The following is a 24634-nucleotide window of genomic DNA, read 5'->3' on the forward strand; positions in this document are numbered from 1 at the left end:
ATCATTCCTTGGACTAACTCAACATCTTGATAAGCCATTAAGGTATATAGGGATTCTTGAAAGAGGCTGGGGCAGGTAAAAAGGGGCAATATGCAAAAGAACACAAAAAGCATTTGTGGATCTGTGCAAAGACTTCAGATTTCTGTTTTAATTGGAAACACAGCAAAGTAAAATATTCCTTTTCTGCCATCCGTGTTTTCTAGATAGCAGAGCTCCTTTGCAAAGTTATTTGCAGATGTAATCACATATATCTCCACCTCAAGGAAATTATGTAATCTATGTTATACATAGAACTCAGTACTAATAAACCTTAGGAGCAGATAATCCCACTCTATTAACAGACATTTTTTTAATCATTTTGATTCTAGAATATACAAAGAAATAGAAATAACTTGTGCAATACTGTGTATGTGATTATTTATTTTACTATACCAAGATTCAAAGAACTGACAGGACACAAAGCTGAGACTCATGTCTATGGTAGATATTGAGTAAATATCAGCTGAGCTAATGAAATTAAAAAGCAGGAAATTTGTATTTTTTAAATATCCATTATGACATGTCGTTACACAATAATCTTTTCTTGAATATTGCATCTGCATTTAGAGCCTTAAAGAAATCAAAAGTATAATATAACTATGGATTTCTTATTTCTTAGTATATATGTAAACGTACACATGTGTATCTCTGTGTATATACATGTGTATATGTGTGTACATGTATAAATACACATACATATATACACACATGCACATACACATATGTATAAAATAAGATCTGGTTTACAGAAGAAACTTGGAAACCTTTTTTAAAAACTTTGAATTATATAAAGGAAATTCATTCTACTCTCATGGTCCTATTCAATTCCATAAGTAGTCCAGACAACTGTAGGGGATAATGTGGATGAAAAGTAGTGCTTTTTACATTTTTCATCCATCTACTACTACTGTTCATATTTCTATCTGTCTCTATCACCTATTTTTCTATCTAGAGATAGAGGTAAGAACTAATTATACATTGAAAAGCTCTTCTTATCTGTATATTTGCATATATAAATTTATTTGTATTCATATATAAAATAATAGATAATATTATTTGTATTTAAAATTTATATAAAATATATATTTTTAAAATTTTGGTCTTTATTAATTTGTTTGTTTACTTTTAGTTTACAAGATTCAGTTCCACAATTCCTTGACTTTCAAATTTTCTCTCCCTCCATCCCCTCTGCGCCCCCCCCCCATGGTGGCATACAATCAAGTATAGGATCTGCAAATACTTTCACTTTAGACATTAGTCAGATTATAAAGAAGGATTGCATCAGATGGAATGAACAATGGGAAAGAGGAAACAAAAGCAAACAAGAAAAAGAAAGAGAGCAGGCAGTTTGCTTCAGTTTGCATTCAAACTCTCTTCTTTCTAGTTTTTTCTCCGAAGGTAGACATCTGTCTCCATCATGAGTCTTTTGGAGTTGACTTAAAACCCTGAATTCCTATACAAAATTATCTGTATATAAAAATAATAGATACTATCTTCATCATAATGTAGTATGCAACAAGTTTTTAATTGGAAATATTTTCATATTTTAACTCAAATTTCAAAGTATTTGGGGGTCCCTTCATTCATTCATCAGCCTAATTAATCCAAGAGAAGTTGGCATTAGTGTGTCCATCTCGCCCTTCCCAACTCGTGATTTTTAGGAATGAAGAGGCATATCCCAAGGGTTTGTCATTGCTGTTTCATTCCCTGAGCTTTTCATTAAATTGTTCACTTTGCTTGCATTTCCTTCTTATAAAAAAGAGGGCTTTGTGACGTATTTGGTGTGTGAAACACGGCCAGTCAGTCAGAAGAGATCTAGTGCAATTGAGTTTCTTAGTTTGTCTTTGACTGTTTGTGCAACAAAAAGAAGAAGAGTTCCCAGTTGGGTGGAGCGCTCTCTGGCTGTCCTGGTGGCTCTAGAGGGTGCCGGTTACTCACCAATGATATTGCTCATTAGCTAGTTCCTGGAGGTCATGCTGAGGGAAAATTGAATTTTCATCAATCTTTACATACTTGCCGTGTGCCAGGCACAGAGCTTGGTGCTGACTGCCAATAAAAATGCCAGAATGAAGTAATTTCTGCCCTCGAGGATAGGGGGCTAACTCAGTTGCTGCAGGTTTCTGACCAAATTCATTTCCACAATGTATTAATATCAGTGTGATTGTTATTATTTTACTATGGAGAGAGGCAATGCTCAAAGCCAGGCTCAAACCAGGAAGACCCAGGTCTCAGCCAGCATCTGAGGCTTCCTAGGTGTGCGCCCATCAATCAGTTACAAATATTTTCTAAGCGTCTCTTTTGTTCTCAATACTGTACAAAGACAAAGATGGCCCCCAGCACCCTCTCATCTACGGGGAACTCCTCTTTGGAGTTATCTCTTTAGCCTCTCAATGTCTGAGAGAACTATTTTAAAATAAAATTTTATTGATATATTTTATTTTTATGTCACTCGTATTTGCAATAGTTTTTCTTCTAACCCTCCCAGGGAAATAGCCCTTATAATGTAGCGTAGGAAAATGGAGGAAGGGAAAAAAGTCTAAACCTATTTGGAAAGGTCTGTTATTATGCAGTGGGCAGGAAAAGGGAATAATGCAAAAAGTTCAGCTCTTGGAGTTAGGAAGCTCCAAATTGTAATCCCACTGTTGACACTTCCTAGCTGTGTGATCTTATACAAGTCACCTAAGCTTTGCGTGCATATTCTCCCTCAACTGAAAAATGGGAAAGATAATGGATCTCAGAGTCAAATGGGATAATATTTTACAGGTTTTAGCACCCTGCCTGACATGTGGGTGCTATGTTGGTGCTAGCTATTATTATTATCTAGCACTAAGGGTCCCCTGCATAGGGTGTTGGGGGAGGAATATCTTGTCACCTCTTCTTTGACCCTACAAAACGTGTAAAGACTATAATCAATATTTGCATCTCAGATCTTAGTAGACAATATTTTTGAGAAACGATCATATAAATGTACACAACAATATGAAATAGGAATAAAATCTTCCATAAAGCTCTTAGTATTAAAAATATGAAATCCAACAAATTAAAAGATAAGAAATGATCTTGTTTGCGCCCTATGCCTGGCATTTCTAGAGAGATTTAAAGTTTTAAAATGTATTACGTTCATTTTGCTCCTTGGCTATTCCAGCTACCTCCGAGTGATGGGTGGTGGGAATGTGCATTTATATGGCTCCTATTGTCTGCCAAGCCCTGGACTATGAGCCTTAAAAATATCTCATTTGATCCCAGCAACAACTCTGCAAAGTACAGTTTGTTGGTAAAATCCCCATTTTCCGGCTGACGACACTGAGGCACAAGGTTTGCCTGGTAATTGTGTGAGATTGGATTTGAACAGAGAGACTTCATTATCATTATCATTCTCATCCTAATAATTCACATTTACATAGCACTTACTCTGTGCAAAGCACTTTACAATTATTATCTTATTGGATTCTCATAACAAACCTTGGGGTAGGTACTATTCTGATGCCCATTTTACAAGAGGGTGAACTGACAAAGGCAGAAGTTTAGTGCTCAGGGTCACACAATTGGAAACATCTGAAGGTGCATTTGAACTCAGGTCTACCTGATTCTGTGAACTGGGTTCTAATTCTCTGCTCTGCCTAGATGCCTAGCTTAGGTATTGACCTAAGTGCTATTGTCTATCTTTCCCATTTTACAGATGAGAAAACTGAATTTTAGAGAGGTTAAGAGACTTGCCTAGCATCGTCCTAGCACAGAATTCAAACTGTCATTTTTTTTCTCATCCCAAAACCTGCTTTCTATCTTGTCTGCTCCATAGCTTCCACCTGTCGTATTTCCCTTTCAAAGCCAATCTACAGGGTCATGACCTTTGGCTATCTTTTTCTGTATATAATGACAACCAAATTGCATTCCCTCCAGTCCTTGGACTCTTTCTTTGTATCAACACATAGAGGTCTGTGGTGTTAATGAGATATAAGATCTTCCCAGCCCATTACTAGGCCTCATGTGGAGCCCATTAAGAGAAGCTTGCTCAGGGGAGGCTGGCTTGTAGGAAGGCTTTCACACCTTTTGCTAATTTCTAATTAGTCCCTGAGTCAAGAGGGTTGTGATACCTTCTGGCTCTGAGAAGGGCATATATACTCCGAGGTTAGCACAATGCAAGCGAGTGCTTTGGTGCTCACTTGCCTATCATCATGCTAGCACATACCCAGACAGAATTCGAACTGTTGATTTTTTCAAAAGCCAAGTGGATGAGTGGAAGAGTGTTCTTGTATGATTTGAGTAGATGAGACTCTGGGAAACTGTTAAGGAGACCCCTGGCTTTGAAAAACTCAGATGTTGGTGCATCTCTCTCTGGTAGCTACGTATATATTGCCTTGGTCAGACAGTTAGAGCTGTCTGTTGATCTGTGCTAATTTCTCAGACAGTTAGAAGCCCCCTCTATTGGTCTTTGTTTCTTTGCTTATATTTTCTCTGTTTGAATTTTATCTGAAGTTCAGGGGGCTGACTTTTCCCCTGAACTGGCGAATGTAATTAAAAAGATTGTTGACCCCTTGAACAGCTGCTTTTTCTGGTAAAGCATATCTCAGAGCCTGTGCCAGCAGCCATTCTGGGGATGCCAATGTGGTTGCTGTTACAAAGCCCTTTCCTATTTCTTTCTATGTACCCTTTGCATCATGTTCCCAGCTTCATGATATTCCAGTGGACAGATACCTTACAATATATTCACCACCCTCCAATTACTGGATATAGAACTTAGTTTCCATTTTCCCTACTACAAGTAGAGCAGCTGTGACTTTTTTTTTCAAAAAGAAAATATTCTTGACTAGCAACACTTTAATATCAGCCTCTCAGTGCAGGAATGTGACAGTCCATTGAGATGTCATACACCTCCTCAAAACATATAGAGTTCCCAGATCCTGGCTGAGGGGTCTGTGTTTTCTGCCAGTTCTTCTTGCCATGCCCCTGGGCTCTCCCCTCCATTTTCTGCACAGCGCCACTCTAAGAGCCCTGAGCTTCTGATTGGTGAGAGTTCACCATGTCCAGCCACCCTTAAGCCCTCCCAGCATGCTACCACTATTTCGTGCTTTGAAACTACCCTCTACCCCTTGCTCCATCAAGCTGTCAAACCAGTGGGACCATTCCTATTTCATTGTATCTCCTCCAAGAGCCAACCTTCCAGATGTGTTTATAATACCAACACACAATTCCTAAATTTTCTTCAGACTAGATATCCCCAGTTTAATTCAACCGATCCCCAAAGGACGTGGCTTTTAAGAGCGTGACTCTCTTAGTGTCTGTTCTCTGAACCTTTTCCAGTTTATGAGCATACCTCCTCAAATGTGTTGTCTTCTAATGACCTCTGTAAAAGGGATAAAGTCTGAACCCAGCCCATTGACTTCCTAGAACTCAACTTTATGCCATTCTTAATGCAGCCTTACATTAGACTGTTGTTGGTGTTATTATTGTTTTGCCGTAACCCACTATTGACCCATACAAAGTAAACATGAAAGCGTATGGATCAGAACCTTTTAATGATGCCTATCATGCAGATTTATGGAAGGAAATTTTATAGTTTCCTTTTACTTCTCCAATGTCCAGACTCAACCATTTTGCAAACATCACTATTCAGTATAACAATGGATGGATTTATTTGCCCAGTCATATCCCTTTGACTTGCTTTTTATAAATATGGAGATAGAGAAGGAAAACAGATTAATAAAAAAAACCCAACTTGCTAAGTTTATTTGGGAAGAAGCCCATCTAAGGCAGGAGCTCGATCTTTGTCTTTTTCTTGACTTCACTCTAGATAGTAACCAGAACAAAGCCATTTTTAGTACTCACCAGAAGAGGGCAAATCCCCACCAATAGCCATGTATTAAGTGACTCCTATGTGCCAGATCCTGTGCTAATCACTTTGCAAATAATGTCTTGTATGATCTTCACAACTACCCTTGGAGGTAGGTGCCATTATTATACTCATTTATTTTTGCTTTATGGAGGGGGGAGTGCAGGACAATTGGGGTTAAGTGACTTGGCCAAGGTCACATAGCTAGTCAGTGTTAAGTGTCTGAGGCCAGATTTGAACTCAGGTCTTTCTGACTCCAGACCTAGGGACTGTATCCACTGCATCACCTGCCTCTGAAATAGTATAGTTAAGCCTTTGTAGAGCTTGACATTATTCACTCCCTAATTGGAAAAGTAATAATGAGTAGGAAATAAGTAAACAATCCAACTATTCACTCTTTTCACAACCTCTTCAATGGCCGATAAATGGTGTCACAGGCTGTTCTGCGTCCATAAATGCAAAATGAACCTGATAAGTTAGATGAGATTGAACTTGAGGACCTTGTGATTATAAAATTGCCGGGATGGAGATATTGATTGGGGCCTGCAGTAATGTTGGACTGCAGAAAAAAGCAGACTTTGGGTGAAATTAGTTAAAGAAAATTGTCTGGGCTTAAGTAATGCTTGGCAAGTCAACAGTGACCAAAGGAGTGTGTAATATACAGCAGCCACGGCGACAGGCCAGGGTTACAAAATGAGCTAATAGGTCATTTTCTTCTCTAATTAAAACGCGCTCTCTTTAAGCAGCAAGCTGAAGGAGGCCAACTTCGAGACATCCAAAATGCCATGAAAGTAAGGGAGAAAACTGGAAAAGCAATCTGAATCTTCTATTTTTCATGACTTTTATTTCTTTGGAAAGTGGAAGAAGAAAGATGAGGGCTTGATCTGGTTATCACCCCGTTTGTCCCCAATAAGAATCCACCCTGCCTTTGTTATCTGACCCCAATGCTTCGTTCTGACCCTAAAAGTCAAGGAAATTACCAGTAGCGTTAAACCAAAGCATCCTGAAATAGTCGTCATTCTCTTAGTTGAAACACACACAGCTATGTTTTAATTGCATTTTCTTCTTTAATGTTATATGGACACCTGTCTATTTGAAGCTGCTAGATACAGCCAACTCATTACACTGAGACCAATGAACAGCTGTTTGGGAATATTGACCATTGGCACCTAATGCAAATGGGAGAGCCTGGCACCACTTGGGGTTCAGACAAGTGTTTCACATTATTTATAAGACAATTTGAGGTTTGGCAAAACCTGAGATGTGCTTTGCCAAGAATATTTTCCCTTAATTGTGAAACCATTGTGTATTTCAAAGGGAAATTTAATCTGATTAATTTACCTATAGCTCAGTTAAATGTTATTTTAAAGAGCCAGTTGATGCCTTAAAATATATATTATTATTTGGCACACTAAGAACATGGATGGAAAGGGGCTTTAAAGGCAATTATGTTATCATCTAAAGTACAGTGTATTTGCATGTCACTTGGACCATGCTTTAGAAGAAGAAAGAGTTACTCCTTTGAAAAAAAGTATATAATCAAAGAGACAAGCAGAATGTGGATTGCTGGGGTATATGGCGTGACAAATGTAAAGTCCTTTGAACCCATGCTTAACTACATAGACAAAGAAGCAAACCCTTCTGGCTCAGCAGAATGCTGGGAACCAGGAGACTGAGACTAGCATGCTTCTTATCGATTGCTGGAACAATGAGAAAATCTCAGTGTCAGTGTGAAAAAAAAAAACATGTGAAAAGCTGGAGCATATATCTCAAACATGGCTTTTTACATGGGTATCTATGCCTAACGAATGGGCTAGCTTCTTTGGAAATAATACACTGTGCAAGATAAGAAAAAGTAGCCCCGTGGGCTTTGATTTTCACATGTGGCTTTGACAGTTTCACGTGGGAGATTTATGACTGAGGAGAGACGATTGGGGAACATGTGGGAGAAATGAATGTGCCATAGGACAAGGGCTTAAAAACAGAATCACAGATGTATGAGGATGTGAATCTCTCAAGTTCAAAGGAATTCCAAATGGATGAACCTTTCAATAATTTGGGAACTTCTGTTTAATAAGGCAGCTCTCTCTGATCATTCTCTCCTTGCCTTCCACTTACTGGTCCAGAATAATCTTTTTGCTTTTCATGGATGTATATAACATTTACTCTCGGCATAGTATCGATCATGGGGATAGGATTAAGTTAAGCAAGTTACTGTCAGTTGAGTTGAGTAGGACAACTGGGGACATCCAAGAAAACATCAGTCTTGTCTCCACAAAATTAAGAATTAATGTTCCAAACCAGAGTAGTTGAACAAATGGAAAGGATTCGTAAGCCTGCTTTAAAAGAAGGGGTATGTCATGGATAATGTTGTAGTGACAGTCAACAGGACCTGAATACCAAACCTGTCTCACAGTTGTAGGACCCTGGGCAATTCATCTTACTTCTTTCAGCCTCAGTTTCTTCATCTGTAAAATGAGAATAATAATGGTACCTATTGCACTATGTCTTTGTGGACCTTAAGGCGCTGCAGAAATGGGATCATTATTATTACAATTCAAAAATATCCTAAAAACCATTTACAAAGCATTAGGGCTATGACTGCCATAGGAGAAAGCTCTAGAGTCATCTAAAACTTAAGGGGAAACTTAGAGGTTTCCTTGGACCTTTTCATCTTCTCTTCAGCATCTTGTTAGCTCCCATGGGTTCAATCGCCATCTCTGTGTAAATGCCTCTCACTCCTATGTATCCAGGCCTCATTTTTCTCCTGAGTTCCAGTCCTGCCTCTCCCAATGTCTGTTGGCCGTTGCACTTGAACATCTCATCAGTATCTGAAATGATCTTTCCAGCTGAACTTCCTTTCTTTATGCAGAACCCAGTATGCTTTTTATCATCTCTGTTTGCGACCTGAGACAACATTATTGTTCAACCACTCAGATTCTCAACCTCTGGGTCATTTTTGACTCTTGATCCTCCCTAATTTCCTATATCCGTTCAGTTGCCAAGTTTTATCAATGATGCCTTCCCAGCAGCTCTCAACATTGGTTCCCCATTCCCATAGTTACCAGCAAAGTTTGAAGATACATGACCTCATTCCTAGTCTACTCAGGCAGTCTTCTTGTTATCTCTGCCTCCAGCCTCTCTCTTCCCATTTCATACTGTACGCAGCCAAAGGGATATCTGTCAGTGTGTCTGACCATGTTACTCACCTACTTGGGAAGATTCTTCTTCTCTCATGTGTCTGTAGTATCAAATGCAAACTCCTTGGTTGAGCATTGAAAGCCCACTGTTGTGCGGCTTTACTCTGCTTCTCAGGCTGCTTACACGTCATTGCCCTGACTCATATTGGGCTACAAGAAAACTGGCCAATTTGCTGCTCCCCACACATAGCAGCCCATCTCCAGGTCTTTCTGCAGTATGACCAACATGGTACAAATATTCTCCTTCCATACTTCCTCCAACATTTGGAACCCCAACTCCAACAGCTCACACTCTGTTGGGGAAAAAGTATATAAACCAGATGGGGGAACAAATGCAATACAGTGAAAGAAGCCAATCTTCATTTCGACGTTAAAGGACATGTTAATAATGGGGAGTTAAGGAAGGGACTTTTTAAGGACAGTTGCTGACCTGAAAATGAAGAAAACCTTGAGATTCCACAATTCAAAAGTGAGGAGAATGTGTGTTCTGATCTTTGGGAATTGTTTAAAACAAAAACCAAAGAGGAGGTGGAAGGTCAAGTCCTGGGGAAAATCCTAGGCCATTTTGACTAAAATGGCAACTTAGCAAAGAAGAGTAATGGTGAACTCAATGGAAGTGAAGCATGGCTGCTTGGCAGACAAACAGGACAAAGCAATGCATTTGTCCTCTTGCCTGTGGGCTTCCTTTCTTCCTAGTGTTTCCCTCATATTGTTGTCCCTTTCTCTGATGACTCCTCAGCGCAACTTTGGTTTATATCAGAATGCCTCAGATAGCTTCTGACAGATGTCGACGGATTCTCCTGACCTAATGAGAAGACTCAGAGATGGGCGGATTCTAGAGTATGAAAGGAAGGACGAGGACCTTTGGAGGCAGGAGCCGCCCTTGAGCTTAACTGGAATTCTGTCTTTAAAATCCGACCCCAGTGGTACTGCATTAGAGGAAGTTTACTTCCCTCATAGACATGCTTTTCCCTGGGACCCAAAAAGTAAGAGGACACAGCAGGTCAACACATGAAAATGGCTAGAATAGCCAATGGACAGGGCCAAACCAGGAAAATCTAAGAGATTGCAAGTTCATACCCACTCTAGGATTAGCAAAGACATGGTGGGAATTAGAATCATTGTTATTAGACTCAGGTCAAGAGTTGCACTTTTAAATTTTGGGGAGATTTTCATTGTTGATTGGGACGAATTATATTAACTTTCACTCTGTACTCAGATCTTCTGCAATTTCAAGAATCTGAAGTTTATTAGTCTAATGTGTTGGTGTGTGTAGGTACATATGTGCTTGTGTGTATGTTTGTGTGTGTGTGTGTGTGTACTCAGGCACATTTGGGGTGTGATAAAGGTGATAATTCAGTCAGAATTCATGTCTAAAAATGTTTCTATACATACAGTACCTACCTCAATGGCATGCAGACAGTAGGTACCCTAATATTTCTCAAATGAAAGAATAACATTGTTCATTTTCAAGATAGTTGTTTTTGTCATTCAGCTGTCATCATCCCCCATCCAGACAAACCTTGTCCTATCCAAATAATTAACTCTACATGTTGGCCTTGCTGCAAACCTTGGTTCATTTTTTAATTCCGATTCTCTGGAGCCAAATTAATTCTGCCATTGGTTAATTAGGGCATCCCCAGAATCCCCCAAACATTTTTCAATCCTCAAGGTGATTTACTGAGTTTTTATATAATGTCAGCAGGGAAAAGTCTTAGAGTATAAAAGATTTAATGATATAAACGATGGCATAAGGACAAATTGGAAGTTCAGCTTAGGCTCCTCCCAAAAAAGAAAATTTGAAGAGATGCACAACAGGATTATCTCAAAGATAGCAGGCTACACAATTCTAATGTTTCAGTTTAATACTAAGCAGCTGAGTGACAAAGAATATGTGTGTGTGTTTCTGTTTGTCTCTCTAGTTCTGGGCCCATAGTAAGGTCTAGGTATTTGCGAAATGGAGTGAATGGACTTGAATCCTTGAATTGTCTTGTTCAGATTTATGTGATACAATATAATTTCTATGACATTCAGATGAATACAGTACCTGGCACATAATTTGTGCTTAATAAATATTTTGGTTGATTGAAATATGATAAAATATTGCTTAAGAAAAGAATAAATCCAGTCAATTTCTTGGCAAACAAATATGATACCCAGATGCCCTACTCAGTAATTAACTGAATTTGTGATGTCACTAACCTTGTTATGCCATACAGTCATAGACACCGTGGTCCATCCAAAATAGCCCATCCAGTGACATTCTTGTCTAGATGCTCTCATATATTTACTACAGATAGTTGACACCACTTGCCAGAAGTCTTCCTTTTACCTTTGACTTTAGTAGGGTGCCAGGGGAGATTATGGTTGTCCAATGGCCACATGAGAAGGCCACCTTACTTAAAATCCATTCCCAACTTTCTATCTGTCCCCCCCACCAAAAACTGCATCAATCTACTAAGTAAATCAAAAGGGCTTCTGACACAAAAGAACTTGTCCCAAGACCTAGAAGTTTCCTTTAGCAGATAGAGAAATAACCTGGAATAGAAGATACTGTGAAACTTGATGGTGGGGACTTTCTGTCCCTAACAGGACTTTGTATAATGTTTTGATAACCATAGGTACACTAAATTCAACTTAACGGATTTTAGCATGTTATTCTAACAAGAAGGGTTATCTGTTCTCCTACCAATAACCAAAGGAAAATGAGCATTATGAGGGCCAAGCACATTGGCAGGAATGAGAAGTGACAGTAGTGAATTTGAAGGTCAAAAACTTCTAAAACCCCAGTCTACAAATATTTAGTCTAGGGACAAAAATCTTTGCACAAATAAATATTTACCCCCTGAAACTTAGTTAGGAGAATAGATGATAGAAGGAGGAAGGTCTTGATGGGAGTATAAAATAGTGAATGAATGATTGATAAATGAATGCAGTTTTAAACCACTTGTTAAGCAAACATTGTAACCCAAACACCTCAAAGTGCTTCAACAGGGATTGTTATTTTGTTTGGAAAAGTCACGGGGATCAGAATGGGGTCATAGAGTAGTACATTAGAGCACTCTTTCTGCGAATAATGACAAGAGGTGATTTAATTCTGGTTCCAGTCCTGCAGGAGAAGGAGTAGGGCGAGAGACAGAGCTGTTCACAGGGATTAACCAGTCCGTGACATTCTGTGAGAAATATAAGGAATGAGGTGAATCATGGCTATGGCCCAAACCTAACTTGGTAACTGAAGAAACAACCAATCAAGACATCTGTGCCCAAAGTAGGAGATCCTGGCATGGCATAGAATTAGTAAGACATGTGCTCTGAAAGAGGGAGGAGACATTTAGTTAGAGCCAATGAAAAGGCTGGGAGTGTAGGAGAGCTAAAGAGACGTTAGTCTCTTTAAAAGAGGAGAGGAAATGGAGGTGAGTGAGAGGGGGACACAAGGACAGAGGAAAAGTTTGGAAACAATGTCTGTTCTATGAAAACAGAATTCATTATACTCTGTTTAAGAAGGTAGGAAAGTGAATAATACATGTGAGAAATATGCACACCAAAAATGGTTTAAGGTAAAGGAGGTTTGGGAGCTTAACCTGGTAAGCTTCAGTTGCTTACAGAATTCATTGATGTGAAACATTCTATTCCCCAGTGATATTGCATCAAGCCAGAGAATCAAAATGTCTTGTGTTCTCGTTGCTTTCTCTCTCTCTCTCTCTCTCTCTCTCTCTCTCTCTCTCTCGTGATAGCAGGCTACATTTGGTGTCAGAAAGTTGTTCGTTGTTGGTGTTCAGTCATTTCTGTGATGTCTGATGAATTGTGACCCCCATTTGAGGTTTTTTTGGCAAAGATACTGGAGTGGTTTGGCATTTCCTTCTCCGGGTCATTTCACAAATGAGGAAACTGAGGCAAACGGGGTTAAGTAACTTGCTTAGGGTTATGTAGCTAACAAGAGTCTAAGCCTGGATTTGAACTCAGGTATTCCTGACATCTACCTTGTTTGAATTCCTGCCTCTGACATTGGAAAAGTCATTTAACCTTAACTTTTCTTAGACCAGCCTCAAGATCAGGAAAATCTTGGAATGGTTTTTACCAAATGGAATCCTAACTTTTCTTTTCCTCCCATCGAAACCTGGTGCATTCCGTTTGGTTGCACCTGGTTCACGGAACGGCCTGTTGCATTAGATTTAGGTGCTCCTTAATTTTTGTTTTAATGCAGAACTCTCATCTCCTTCTGAACTCTGGTTTTGTCCAAAGCTTCTCAAGAGAGTGAAGAGATAAATAAGGATTAATGTCTACTTTAGTTAATTATTTCAGTACTCACTTTAATTAATTGTGCTATGTAGTCATTCTTTATTCATAAAACATAATTTGTGCTTCATAGAGAAGGTTTTTTAAAGGAGGAAAAACAAATTGCATTAAGAAAAAAAATTCTACAGTGTCCAACAGGAAGTTTCAAGATAAGCAGAAGTTTTGGAAATAAAAATGAGAATGCGTTATGTAGGTTTCAGTATTCAATAATGACAGTGGTTCATTCTTAATTAATGTGACAAACGAGATGGCTTTGCAATCTTTCGGTATCATCCTTTATTATTTTACTCTTTTAGTATCTGAGTTTGACATTAATTATTTCTCCTAAGTTACTTGAAAACAGATGTGTTTATTTAAGGAAATAGTATTTATGTTTTGAGATGTGCCTCCTTTTTATTTTCCCTTTATTTTTAAGTAGACAGAAAATCGGAGACTTATTTGGGGAAGGAGAACTCCCAGACTGAGATCTTAGCCTCGCTGTGGTCAGCTTCAGTCATTCAACCCACAGGAGAGGTCATGGTCTTGAGCTGTCTATCTCTTTTCTCTTCTGTGGTCCTCTTTCCCTCAATTTACCCCAATTCTCTTCCACTCCTGGACTTGGCTGAGCTTTGTTCTGTCAGTAGAGTTCCTTGGTGGATGAGCCCTTCAGGTCCTGAGGTGCAAATCAGTCTTTGACAATAAGAGATGTCAGAACTAGAGAGAAAGGCAGAATTCATCCTCCAGCAACTCAAAACACTTCTCTTACTGTCTGCCAGTGAGAGAATCCTGAAGGATTTCTACAGCCAAGTATCTCAATTAAAGGACAGAGGGGAGAAAGCAGAGGAAAAAGGAAAGAGAGGAGAGGAAAGAAGAGAGAAAGAAGGAAGGAATAAAAGAAAGAATGGTGGAAGGAAGGAAGGGAGGGAGGGAGGGAGGGACAAGGGAGGGAGAGACGGAAGAAAGGAAGGAAGGAGGGAGGGAGGAATTAACAAGAACAATAGAGAAATTTGTGATTTTATCATACCCCTGAAACCATTTTAATGGGTGTGTGGTCATCGTACAAATTATAAAGGACAAAAGTCCTCCTAAGTATTATTGATGAGAGCCTGGAACACTCCTTGATGCTTTTTTTGGAAATAGATCAGCATATATTTAAACAATCACTGCATTTCTGTCTCATCTCAATATGGTTAAGCATAATTCTTTTCAGAAGAAGGCTGTACTTACCTTACATAAGTCAATCAAACATCAGCTATTTACTGAACACCTACTCTGCCCAAGGCAGTGTCTTAGGCTTTCTGGGGGATAGAGTGAAATACTCTAAAAGAAGTTAAAAAACCAGTTGGAAGAGAAAAACAGCCAGAAAATTTGTAACTCAAAATCTGGTGGAAACGAATGGTGTAAATCAGAAGTTAATAAAGCATTTAAAATTAAAAAAAAAACAGAAGAAAAAAATTCTACATATAGAGAGATGACTAAGATCCCAACGAAAATCTATCAAATGGCAACTCTGAGGGATGAACAAAATACTATTGGAGTTCAGGGAAGGTAGAAGAAAGGACCAAAGCATCATAGAATCTGAGCTACAGAAAGCTTCTAAAGTCTAGTCTAATGTCCTCATTTAATAAATAATTAATAGGGGAGGCCAGGTAGCACAGCGAGTAAGAGCACCGGCTCCAGTGTCAGGATGTCCTGGGGATCAAATCCGGGCTCAGATACTTAGCACCCACCCAGAAACACCTTGAGCAAGTTACTTACCCTGATTGCTTTTAAAAAAATAAATGAATAATGAATAGACTTAGCAAGATGCAATTACATTTATAAAGCCACATAAGAATTACGTGCCAAAAGTGAGGTCTGTACTTAAGTCTTCTGACTCTAGAGCCGTGGTACTTTTGTTTGGACATTGAAGGCTCAAGATCATTTTGATGGCTTCTAATACTCTGTGAATTTCCTTGAGATCAACTAAGGGGGTCGTTCCATTAGGCAATTGTCAAGGTTGAGATCTGTCATTGTCTGAGGGAGGTCTCAGGTGGGGCTCTTATTTATTTAAAAAACAAACCCTCATCAATTGTAGCTTGAGCATTTTGGAAAGAGTCACTTCTACATTCTTAGGACTTCCAACATAGAGAAGGAACAGATTTGGACCTATCCCTTAGCTCTGAAGATGAGAGAGGCTTTCTAAAAATAAAGAGGTATAGGAAGCAGATGGAGGAGGAGCAGAAGAAAGGTCAACAGCAAAGCTCACTGAGTGAGGGCATATATCAGTGGATGACATCTTACCCTCTTTGCTAGAGTGATAAGTTGGAGTTTCTGTACCTTTGGCAAATTTAACAAGGGAGGGGCCAGAATTGGTATCTAAGGTGGGATCATGCCTTTGTGTGTTTGAAGAACACTAGAAAGAGTAGCCATGGGTCTTAAGAAAGTTGAAAACTGAGCATCTGGAGCTTGAAAAGAAAGAGGAAGGTAGGGAGGCTGTATGTCGAGTTTATTTGGAAAGAAAAGGAGTAACTGGGAAGCCCAGAGTGATATCAACAATGTTCATGATAGTCTAGAGAGCTTGAGAAGGGGCTGCCAATTCATGAAGGTGAAGAAAGCATTTGTAAAAGATAATGGAATACAAGGAGTCACTACGTCTTGAGCTCAAGAACCTGGGTTCAAATACTGTCCTTACTTCTATCATCTTGGCCAAATCACTTAACCATCTCCGGCATGCCCACCTTTCCTCATCTGTAAAATCAAGTGGTTTGGACCAGATGACTTTAGAGATCCTCCCTGCTCTATAATGATTATCTATGAGCATTCAGAGAATAGAAAGGAGGATAAAAGCTCCGGAGGAGAAAACCTTGGAAAAAACTCCAGTGACCCGGGTGAATGTTGCTGGAAAGGAAGGGACCGAGGGATGACTCAGAAATCATCTGCAGTCAGTACTCTAGAGGAAAGAGAGGAGTAATGTTCTTTTACACTGGGAGCAGAATTAAAAGAGAATTGGCCCATGTTGAATTGGGCAAGTTAGACATTGTATTCCAAGGGATGGGATTAAGATGCTTCCACATGTTCCTAAAGGAGGAAGATTTCCTTCTTTATTTATTTAAAAAAGACTTGAAAAAAAGAAACTCTCCAGCTGCCTGGACCTTGTTATACTGCTGGGCTTTATCTCTTCCTGCCATAAAATAGAATGTCGAATATAGCTCTGATTGAAATCAGAAAAAGTGAGTGCAAAATACTGCTTCTGCTTGTAACTTCCTCTGACCTTTGGGTTAGATCCTTTCCCACCCTGGGCTACAGTCTTCTTAACTATAAAAGAAAGATTTCTTCTCTCTGACCTCTGAAGTTCCTTTCTTCCCTTGACTTAGAATTTTTGGAGTGTGTAATATCCCTATTTTTGTGATCAAGTCAATAATATAGATAGATAGATAGATAGATAGATAGATAGATAGATAGATAGATAGATAGATAGATAGATAGGTAGATAGGTAGATAGGTAGATAGATAGATAGGTAGATAAACTAATTGGTGCCGGGCACTGTGCTAAACTCTGGGGCTACAAAGAAAGGCAAAACCAGTTCTTGTCCACAAAGAATTTACAATATGATGTTGTAGACAATATGTAAACAAATAAACAAACAAACGAATAAGGAAAATATTCAAGGAAAATTGGGGAGGAGAGGCACTGGCAGTGGGGGAGATTAGGAAAGGCTGCTTGGTGAAAGGGATAGAATTGAAGGAAGGCAGAGACTTCAAGGGGCAGATGTGAGGAATGAAAGAATTCCAGAGCTGGGGGTCAGAGTGGGGAGGAGAGACAGGGAGTGCACAGAGGGAGGACACGGGTATCTTCTGAAAGCATCATTCCACGTATTTTACTGCCTAGGGTGGATGCGATAACCTCATCAAGGCAGTAAAAGGAGACATCTCTTTGTATCTCTTGTCAAGCTATCCATCTCTCCATAACCAAATTACATACTAAGATCAGTTAATGGCCATAATGCACCTTACCCTTTGCAGATTCTCCTATGTAGCACCATGAAATACCCCCCCCCCCCCATTCTGGAGTAGGTGATTCAGAAGGTAATTGACATTAATTAGAAGAAGTGCTCATTATTCTGTTGATAATTTCCCCCACAAGGAGAGAGAATGGGATTTTTCCTTGCCTCAGAGTGTGGTCTAATGGAAATTTGGAATATTGATTTAACTATCTGAATTTATTCACATTTCCAGTTGTAACATGGATGAGAGCCATTAGAAGCTAGTGTGGCCGGTAGGAAATTCGAGGTAGGATCTGTAGCGAGCCTTTTGATCACTGCTTCACTTCTGCTCACCTGTGCTCAGCATGGAAGCCAGGATGTCAAACCTTCTTTGTATGGAGAAACAGTATAGAGACTTGGCGAGGTTCTGAACACGTCCCAGCGTCAGTCTCCTTTGTTGGTCTTTGAAGGCTTGTTCCACTGCGGGCTTTAGAGATACCCACTACAATGCGGGGACAGCTGTGAAGTCAGAGGGTTTGCTCACCTGTCCATTGGAAAATCATTTTCAAATGACTTGCCTTTGAATCCAAAGGGAGTTAGACTTTTCTTCTTTTATTAATTAGTGGTGTTCCATCAGGGCTTTCATTAATCAATACATCTGCAGTGGGGCTCATCTCTTTCCATAAAGCAGAACGAAGCCCTGTCGTGTTGTGGATTGGCTGTGGCAGCAGCACATATAATTTTGTGCAATGTGTTAGAGGGACTCAGGAACATGAAAGAGCTGAACTTCTCACAAGATGCCATGGGCCTCATTTTCAAGCAGGTATTTTTACCTGGATATGCTAATCTGCCCTACAATGAAACTCTCCCCTGTCCTTGTTTCCAATCCTTTTGCTGCAGAAGAGAATCTCACAGCCTGTGTCAATCAGGCTTAGTCTAGCTTGATCGTGATCATCCTGAATGCAGCTTGATGAGAAGAAATCCAGCTAGTGCCAAAGACTAAGGATTCTGATTCATCTTTTAATACCCAGGCCAAATCCCATTTCTTCCAGGAAGTCTAAGCCAAATATTATTTTATAGATTGATCATCAGGTCCTAGACTCAAAGATAGAAAGGGTCATTTATTCAGACTCCTAGCTCAGAATTGATAATATTAAGGCCAGAAGAAGTTAAGCAGTTGGTAAAAGTAGAAGATCTGAAATTCAAGTCAATGTCCTGTTCTCCACATCCAAGAGACCTTACCTTGCATCCCTCACCCTTCCCAGTCTCTCCACTGGGTTTTTAGAGCACTAATTTGGTTATTTTATCTCTTGCTTTGGCCTGTTAGCATAGATTGGCATAAGATTTAAGTCTTGAGGTTTTATTTAATTCAGATTCATCTATAATATTGAACATATGATGGTCAATCTAATAATTATTTAATTGAAATGAACTGAATATGGCATTGTTTGAACCTTGGGCCAAATGGAAGGTCCAGAGTATCTTCAAACTCCTGTCTGTTCAGATCATGTATAGATAGTCAAAATGGCTTTGTGTGCAGTTTTATCCTAGGGCCCTTTGGGAAGATAGAAAGGAAAAAGGAAACATACAACCTGCCCATGAGGAATTACTAACCTGGTGTATCTAATCAGGCAATTTTGTTCTTCAGTTGTTTTCCAGTCATGTCTGACTCTTCATGACCATATTTGGGGTTTCCTTGGTAAAGATACTGGAGTGGTTTTCCATGTCCTTCTATGGCTCACTTTTCAGAGGAGGAAACTGAGGCAAACAGATTTAAGTGACTTGCCAGAGTCGTCCAACTAATGAATGTCTGAGGCCAGTTTTGAACTCACAGAAACTAATCTTCCTGACTCCAGACCTGGCATTCTATACACTGTGTCACCTAACTGCTTCAGGCAGCTCCCAAGGCACTACGCTCAAAAAACAAACCTGTACTTAAAATAGGGGATCTGTGTGGATCCTGGATCTAACTGATGACTCCCCTCAAATTTGCTCAATATCACAAACATACCAGAGGGACACTAGGGCCTTCTGCCAGTCATCCATTGCCCCTGCCATTTTTTTTTCAATCAGATGTTTCATCAATGACATCATTTCACCATTTTTTAATTCCTGATTCATAATGTGTTTCAGCTACTTTATGCCAAGAAAACCTTTCCAATTTCCTTTGGATGATACTTAACTTTAGAAAGACTATTGTTCAGACTAAGATTTGTTTTTGGATAGAAAACCTTTAGAGTTTGCCCATCAGTTCATATACTCCCGAATTGCCGATGCAGCTTGACAAAGAGCTGGCCCCAGAATGAGATGGGTGCACAGAGGCAGGCTTTCCTTCCTCTAGTCTATGCAGCAGTTAACCTGATGATATTTCCGGTGGGCGTGAAGATGATCAGCCACATCAACACTTCCATTTCCATTAAAAATACATTATTTTCTTTACCTACATTTTAATAGTTCAGTGAATGTTAAATAGAAAAACAAGAGTTGAATATCAAATTACCCTGGGAATGGTTTTATTTGAACCCCACAAATTTTTTTTTCTAAAGAGAGTTGAGAATGATAACAATAATAGTATTAAAATAATATTGTTTAAGACCATGGATGGAATATTGGACTTAAAGTAATAGAAGGGGCTCAGTTTTAGTCCTTGCCCTGAATCACTCTAGCTACGTCAGCAGGCCAAAGTATCAGACCCTCTCAGTTTCCCTGCCATTCTCCAAAATCATACACATATGCATGCATTGTATGTGTGAACATATATACATATATGTCTGTGTATGGACATATGCATGTGTGTATTGTGCACACACACACGAATGGCATTGATGAGGGGCCAGCACAAGCCGGGATGTCTCTACACGAAGGCCCTTTATGGTGTTTCTCTACACTAAGTGTAAGTGTTGCATACACGTGCACATCTGTATGTTGATGTAGACGTCTATATAGAATTGCCATTAGTTACTTCATAAATATTTGCTGAATTGGATGGATTTGAATTTCAGTGACATCGTGTTGCCCATTCTAATACTCTGCCCTTGGCCCAGCAATGCATTCAGGAAATGGCACATTCATAGTAAGTTCTGAGTCATCACAATCATAATGGGCATCTACATAATACTTTAAGGTTTACAAACTACTTTACATGTGTTATCTCATGTTATTCTCTTACCAACCCTATGAAATGAGTAGCACTACTATACCCATTTCACAAATGAAGAAACTTAGCTTAAGGGAGGTTACTTAATGTGACTAAAGCCACAGACCTACTAAGTGCCCATGGCAACATTTGAATTCAGGTAATGCTTACTCTGTGTCCAGCACTCTATCCAATATGTCACCCAGTGGCCAAATAATAAAAGACTGTTAATTTATGGACCATATTTTTAATGGGATGGGCTTTTCGTGTTCTGTTAGTTAAGTTAGAAAAGGAATTTTTGTAATATTTTTTTTTCTAATTTCCAAAGGCTATATGTAAAAAAAAAAATGTGTTAGCCAACTGGTACTTAATTTGGGATTAGATTCCTATATATGGTTACCTGGGTACCTTCCTTAGGACATTGACACCAAATAATGATATTGAAAATGTGACATATCACCCCCTCCCATCATCTTGCCACATATTGCTAAGAATGGTGATATGCTATAATTGTTTAATTATGCAATTAAAGGGGGGCTACATTTTCTCCCTTGAATACATAAGGAAAAAAGATTTTCAATTAACAATGACCTTTAAGACTCCTACTGGTTGGGATTCTGCAGATGGCATGACTGACTGCAAATTAGATTCTGCAATATACCTTGTACCTTTTTTTTTCTTCCCTTGGACTGATTAGTTTTGTACAGTTGGCGGTGGCCGCCCCATTGTAGGCAGCTACAATTTGATAGCAATCTCCAGCCCCATGTTCAATCCCCTGAGGGATGCTTGAGATGTGCTGTCAAACCATTTCGATGTATGTGTATTTTCATTCTATAGTTCAGCTTTGTACTCATTTAAGAGAACCAGTCTTTAATTTGTAATGGAACATTTTCAAGATGAACTGGAGAAATGTGGGCCTTGGGAACAGTCACTAGGGTCCACCCCATCCTAGTCCTGCGTCTCAAATGCCTAGTTCCCGTGTAGAGTGGAATACACGATTAAAAAGGAAGACACAGAATCTGTTTCTATGGCCATAGGCATTCAGTGCATCAGTTCAGTCACCATTATTAAGTGCCTGCTGTATGCCAGATACCTTACCAAGCCAGAAACAAGACAGACCCTTCTCTCGGGGAGCAGCCCCCGCACTGGGAGAGATGCACTCTGCTCTGCCAAAGGCATTGCCATGTACAAAAAAGAGTGCTGTGGCCTCCACATCTGCTCATTGCCACCCTCCTCCGAAATGCATCACTTGGTTCATTATTCAGGTTGTTATAGTGCCTAAAAAGAATTATGGAATGAATGTCCATGGGATTGAGTAGTAAATGCATGCAGATTATACGCACATACAGACACACGTGATTGAAACATGAATTATGTGCATATCCATGCATACACACACATATGCCTACTTATGTATGTGTATTATAAAATATGGCCTTCTCACCACTCTGCCAACATGTCTATTGCTTTTTCCAATGAAAAGTTCTCTTCACTGCATCCATTGTGTTGAAGCATTGTGTACTTCAGTCACACCCAAAGGCAGCCCTTAGCTTGGGAAGACACAAAAGTGATAAAGTGAGCCCCACAGCCCCCGATTCTACCACCTTGTCTCCCTTCTTCCTAGCCGTGTGACCCTGAGTGAGTCATTTTAAAAATTAGGTTCAACAATCATCAATTCAGTGAGCAGTGATAAAAGATATACTTTACCACAGTGACTGTACCAGGCACTAGAGATTAAAAAAAAAAAGAGACCACCAAAGGCTTTGCTAGGGCTGACTGTTATGGATGGGCCCTGGTGTGGTCATTGCACCAGGTGTTTTGCTCAATGATTTCTCTTTTTTAAGGGGTGAGAGGGGGGAGTTTTACCAGATTGGGAGGTGCAGGAAGACTTTCCCTAAATGACAGTGATATATATACCTATGAAAGATCTTCAGGAAGTATATTTTTATATGGGACAGCCCCTGCCCTCCTTGTACCTTCTGCTTTCTGTGGTTCTCTGGAGTCTGAGGTGTTATAATCAAGATGTGAGTTTTCAGCCCGATAGTGTGAACTCTCTGCCATTTACATTTGTTTCTTTTACCCCCAGATGGAGACTTCACACATTTAGAATTGGAAGAGACATTTTAGGTCACCTTAGACTAGCCCTATGTATTATGGGCAAAAAAACTGGGGCCAAAAGGTGATGTGAGGTATCCAAACTTATATAAATTAGGAAGTAGAAAGGGTAAGATTCCAATCACTTCCTCTCTTTTCAAATTTATTGCTCTATCTACTCCAAAACGCTGCCCAAGTAAGTGATTCATATGAAAAAGTTTGCCTCAAATTGCATTTTCTATTATTAGAAACCTAGGAGAATCAGGAAATAATAATCACTTGTAAGAGCTTTATAATTAGGAAGACTTATATCCTCTGTTCATCCTCTTGAAAATTGTAAGACATAGGCGATCTAAATATTATCATTTCTCTAAGGTGTATGAGGAAACAAGTTGAGAGAGATATAATATTTTTTTCTAAAGTCACCTAGTTAAAAGTCACAGAGTCATGACTCCAGAAATAGTAGAAACAATCATCAATTAGCAATCAGAGGGGCTAAGCTTAAGTCTTGTCTCTGCTCCTTACTCCTCGTGGGATGCCAGGGACGTTTTTAGGGTCTCTGGGCCTCACTATCCTCCCCTGTAAAATGAAGGAGTTGGATACATATAAACAGGTGTTATTTCCACCTTTTGAGCAATGATTTTTTTTTTTTTTGACCCAGACCCAGAGTCTTCTCAATCAAAGTCCAAGGTTTTTATTTTTATTTTTTAATTTTCCCCTTACAGCATCTTCCACTCCACTTTTGGAAAGGCTGATTACATATAAAGTACTAAGTTGGCCATATTTCAGGGTGGAAAATGTTTTAAAATAAACACATTTCCAAGCTTTAAAGAAGAGATTTTTTTTTTAAACAAAGACCTCCCCTTTCAGTCTTGCTTCATTTGCAATTGAAATAAATTTGTAAAGACTTTGTGAACTTCTGCCTGGCCCCTGTTATTTCTTGTGTTTGTGCCTGCCGCCTCATCATTATACAGCATTCGGAAATGCAGGCAGAACACCAAGGCTTTCGGTTGGGCTCACATTTTCATTTTGATTAACAATTTTCTCTCTCTTGTAATTTTCAGGTGTTATTTGGAAGATGGAGCTTCAAAGGGCGCCTGGCTGAACCGGTCAAGTATTATTTTTGCGGGAGGTGATAAGTGGTCCGTGGATCCTCGAGTTTCAATTTCCACATTAAATAAAAGGGACTACAGCCTCCAGATCCAGAATGTCGATGTGACAGATGACGGGCCATACACGTGTTCTGTGCAGACTCAACACACACCTCGAACAATGCAGGTGCACTTGACGGTGCAAGGTAAGGGAGTGTTCCCACACACTTTGCTGCAGCGCCGCCAGCCGCGATTTGTAAGGATCAGTATTAAGAGACTGAAATGCTTTGTAGGCAACTGAAACAAAAGGCATGTTGTCATTGTGTTCATATATTTGTATCATAATTTCTATTAGTGATAATGATTGTTACAGCATTTACATGACCAAACATCAAGGCAAGAGCAAATATGTTTAGACCCAAAGATGATTCTTTTTCTATAAGCCTTTTTCTCCTTTTCTACCTTCGAGCCCCCACCCATTCCATAAATCTTTAAGGACTCAGGATGGATGCACTAAAGTATTGGCATTTATTAGAATGCTTTCCACAGTTCTATAAAAGTGAAAAGTAAAGAGTTTTCTCTTAGAGTTTTGATTCAATCTCTAGTGATTACTGACTGCCATTTATCTTAGGTTATCTAAAGTCTTAGTTTATTTAAGCCATGTGATATATAAGCAGAAAGAAAGGACAAGCAGTAATGGGGAAAGAATGAGCTGTAACTAGTGAACTCCTTATAATCTTTCAGGCCTCATTTGTACCCGTGTAATGACAAGATAAATAGATGAAGCCCCCAGCCTGTGGGTGGGTGGATGTCTTGTGGAGGATTTGTGGGTTAGCCTAGAAATGTTGCTTCTCATGACATGAAGGCACAGATGGCTTGTGCACTATATTGTAAGAAGGAAGATGACATTAATTTGGCCATACATAAATCAAAGTGGAGTCATTGAGGGAGAAAAAGAAAAGCAATGTATGGAGCTAAATTATCTGAATAAAATTTCAAGGAGT

At 39.4% G+C, this 24634-nt stretch overlaps 1 protein-coding gene across 1 annotated transcript in view; it reads left to right on the top strand.

Annotated features, from left to right (window-relative positions):
* NEGR1 (neuronal growth regulator 1) overlaps positions 1–24634 on the top strand; it is a 1123335-nt gene that overhangs the window by 439845 nt on the left and 658856 nt on the right. Inside the window, exon 2 of the mRNA XM_069092781.1 lies at positions 23604–23836. Within this exon, the coding sequence (XP_068948882.1) occupies positions 23604–23836 (233 nt within the window). The remainder of the gene's footprint in view (positions 1–23603; positions 23837–24634) is intronic.

The sequence above is a fragment of the Petaurus breviceps genome, unplaced genomic scaffold, assembly GCF_028583685.1.
Source record: "Petaurus breviceps papuanus isolate PSGF00001 unplaced genomic scaffold, PetGlider_PUasm1.0 207, whole genome shotgun sequence".
Taxonomy (NCBI): domain Eukaryota; kingdom Metazoa; phylum Chordata; class Mammalia; order Diprotodontia; family Petauridae; genus Petaurus; species Petaurus breviceps.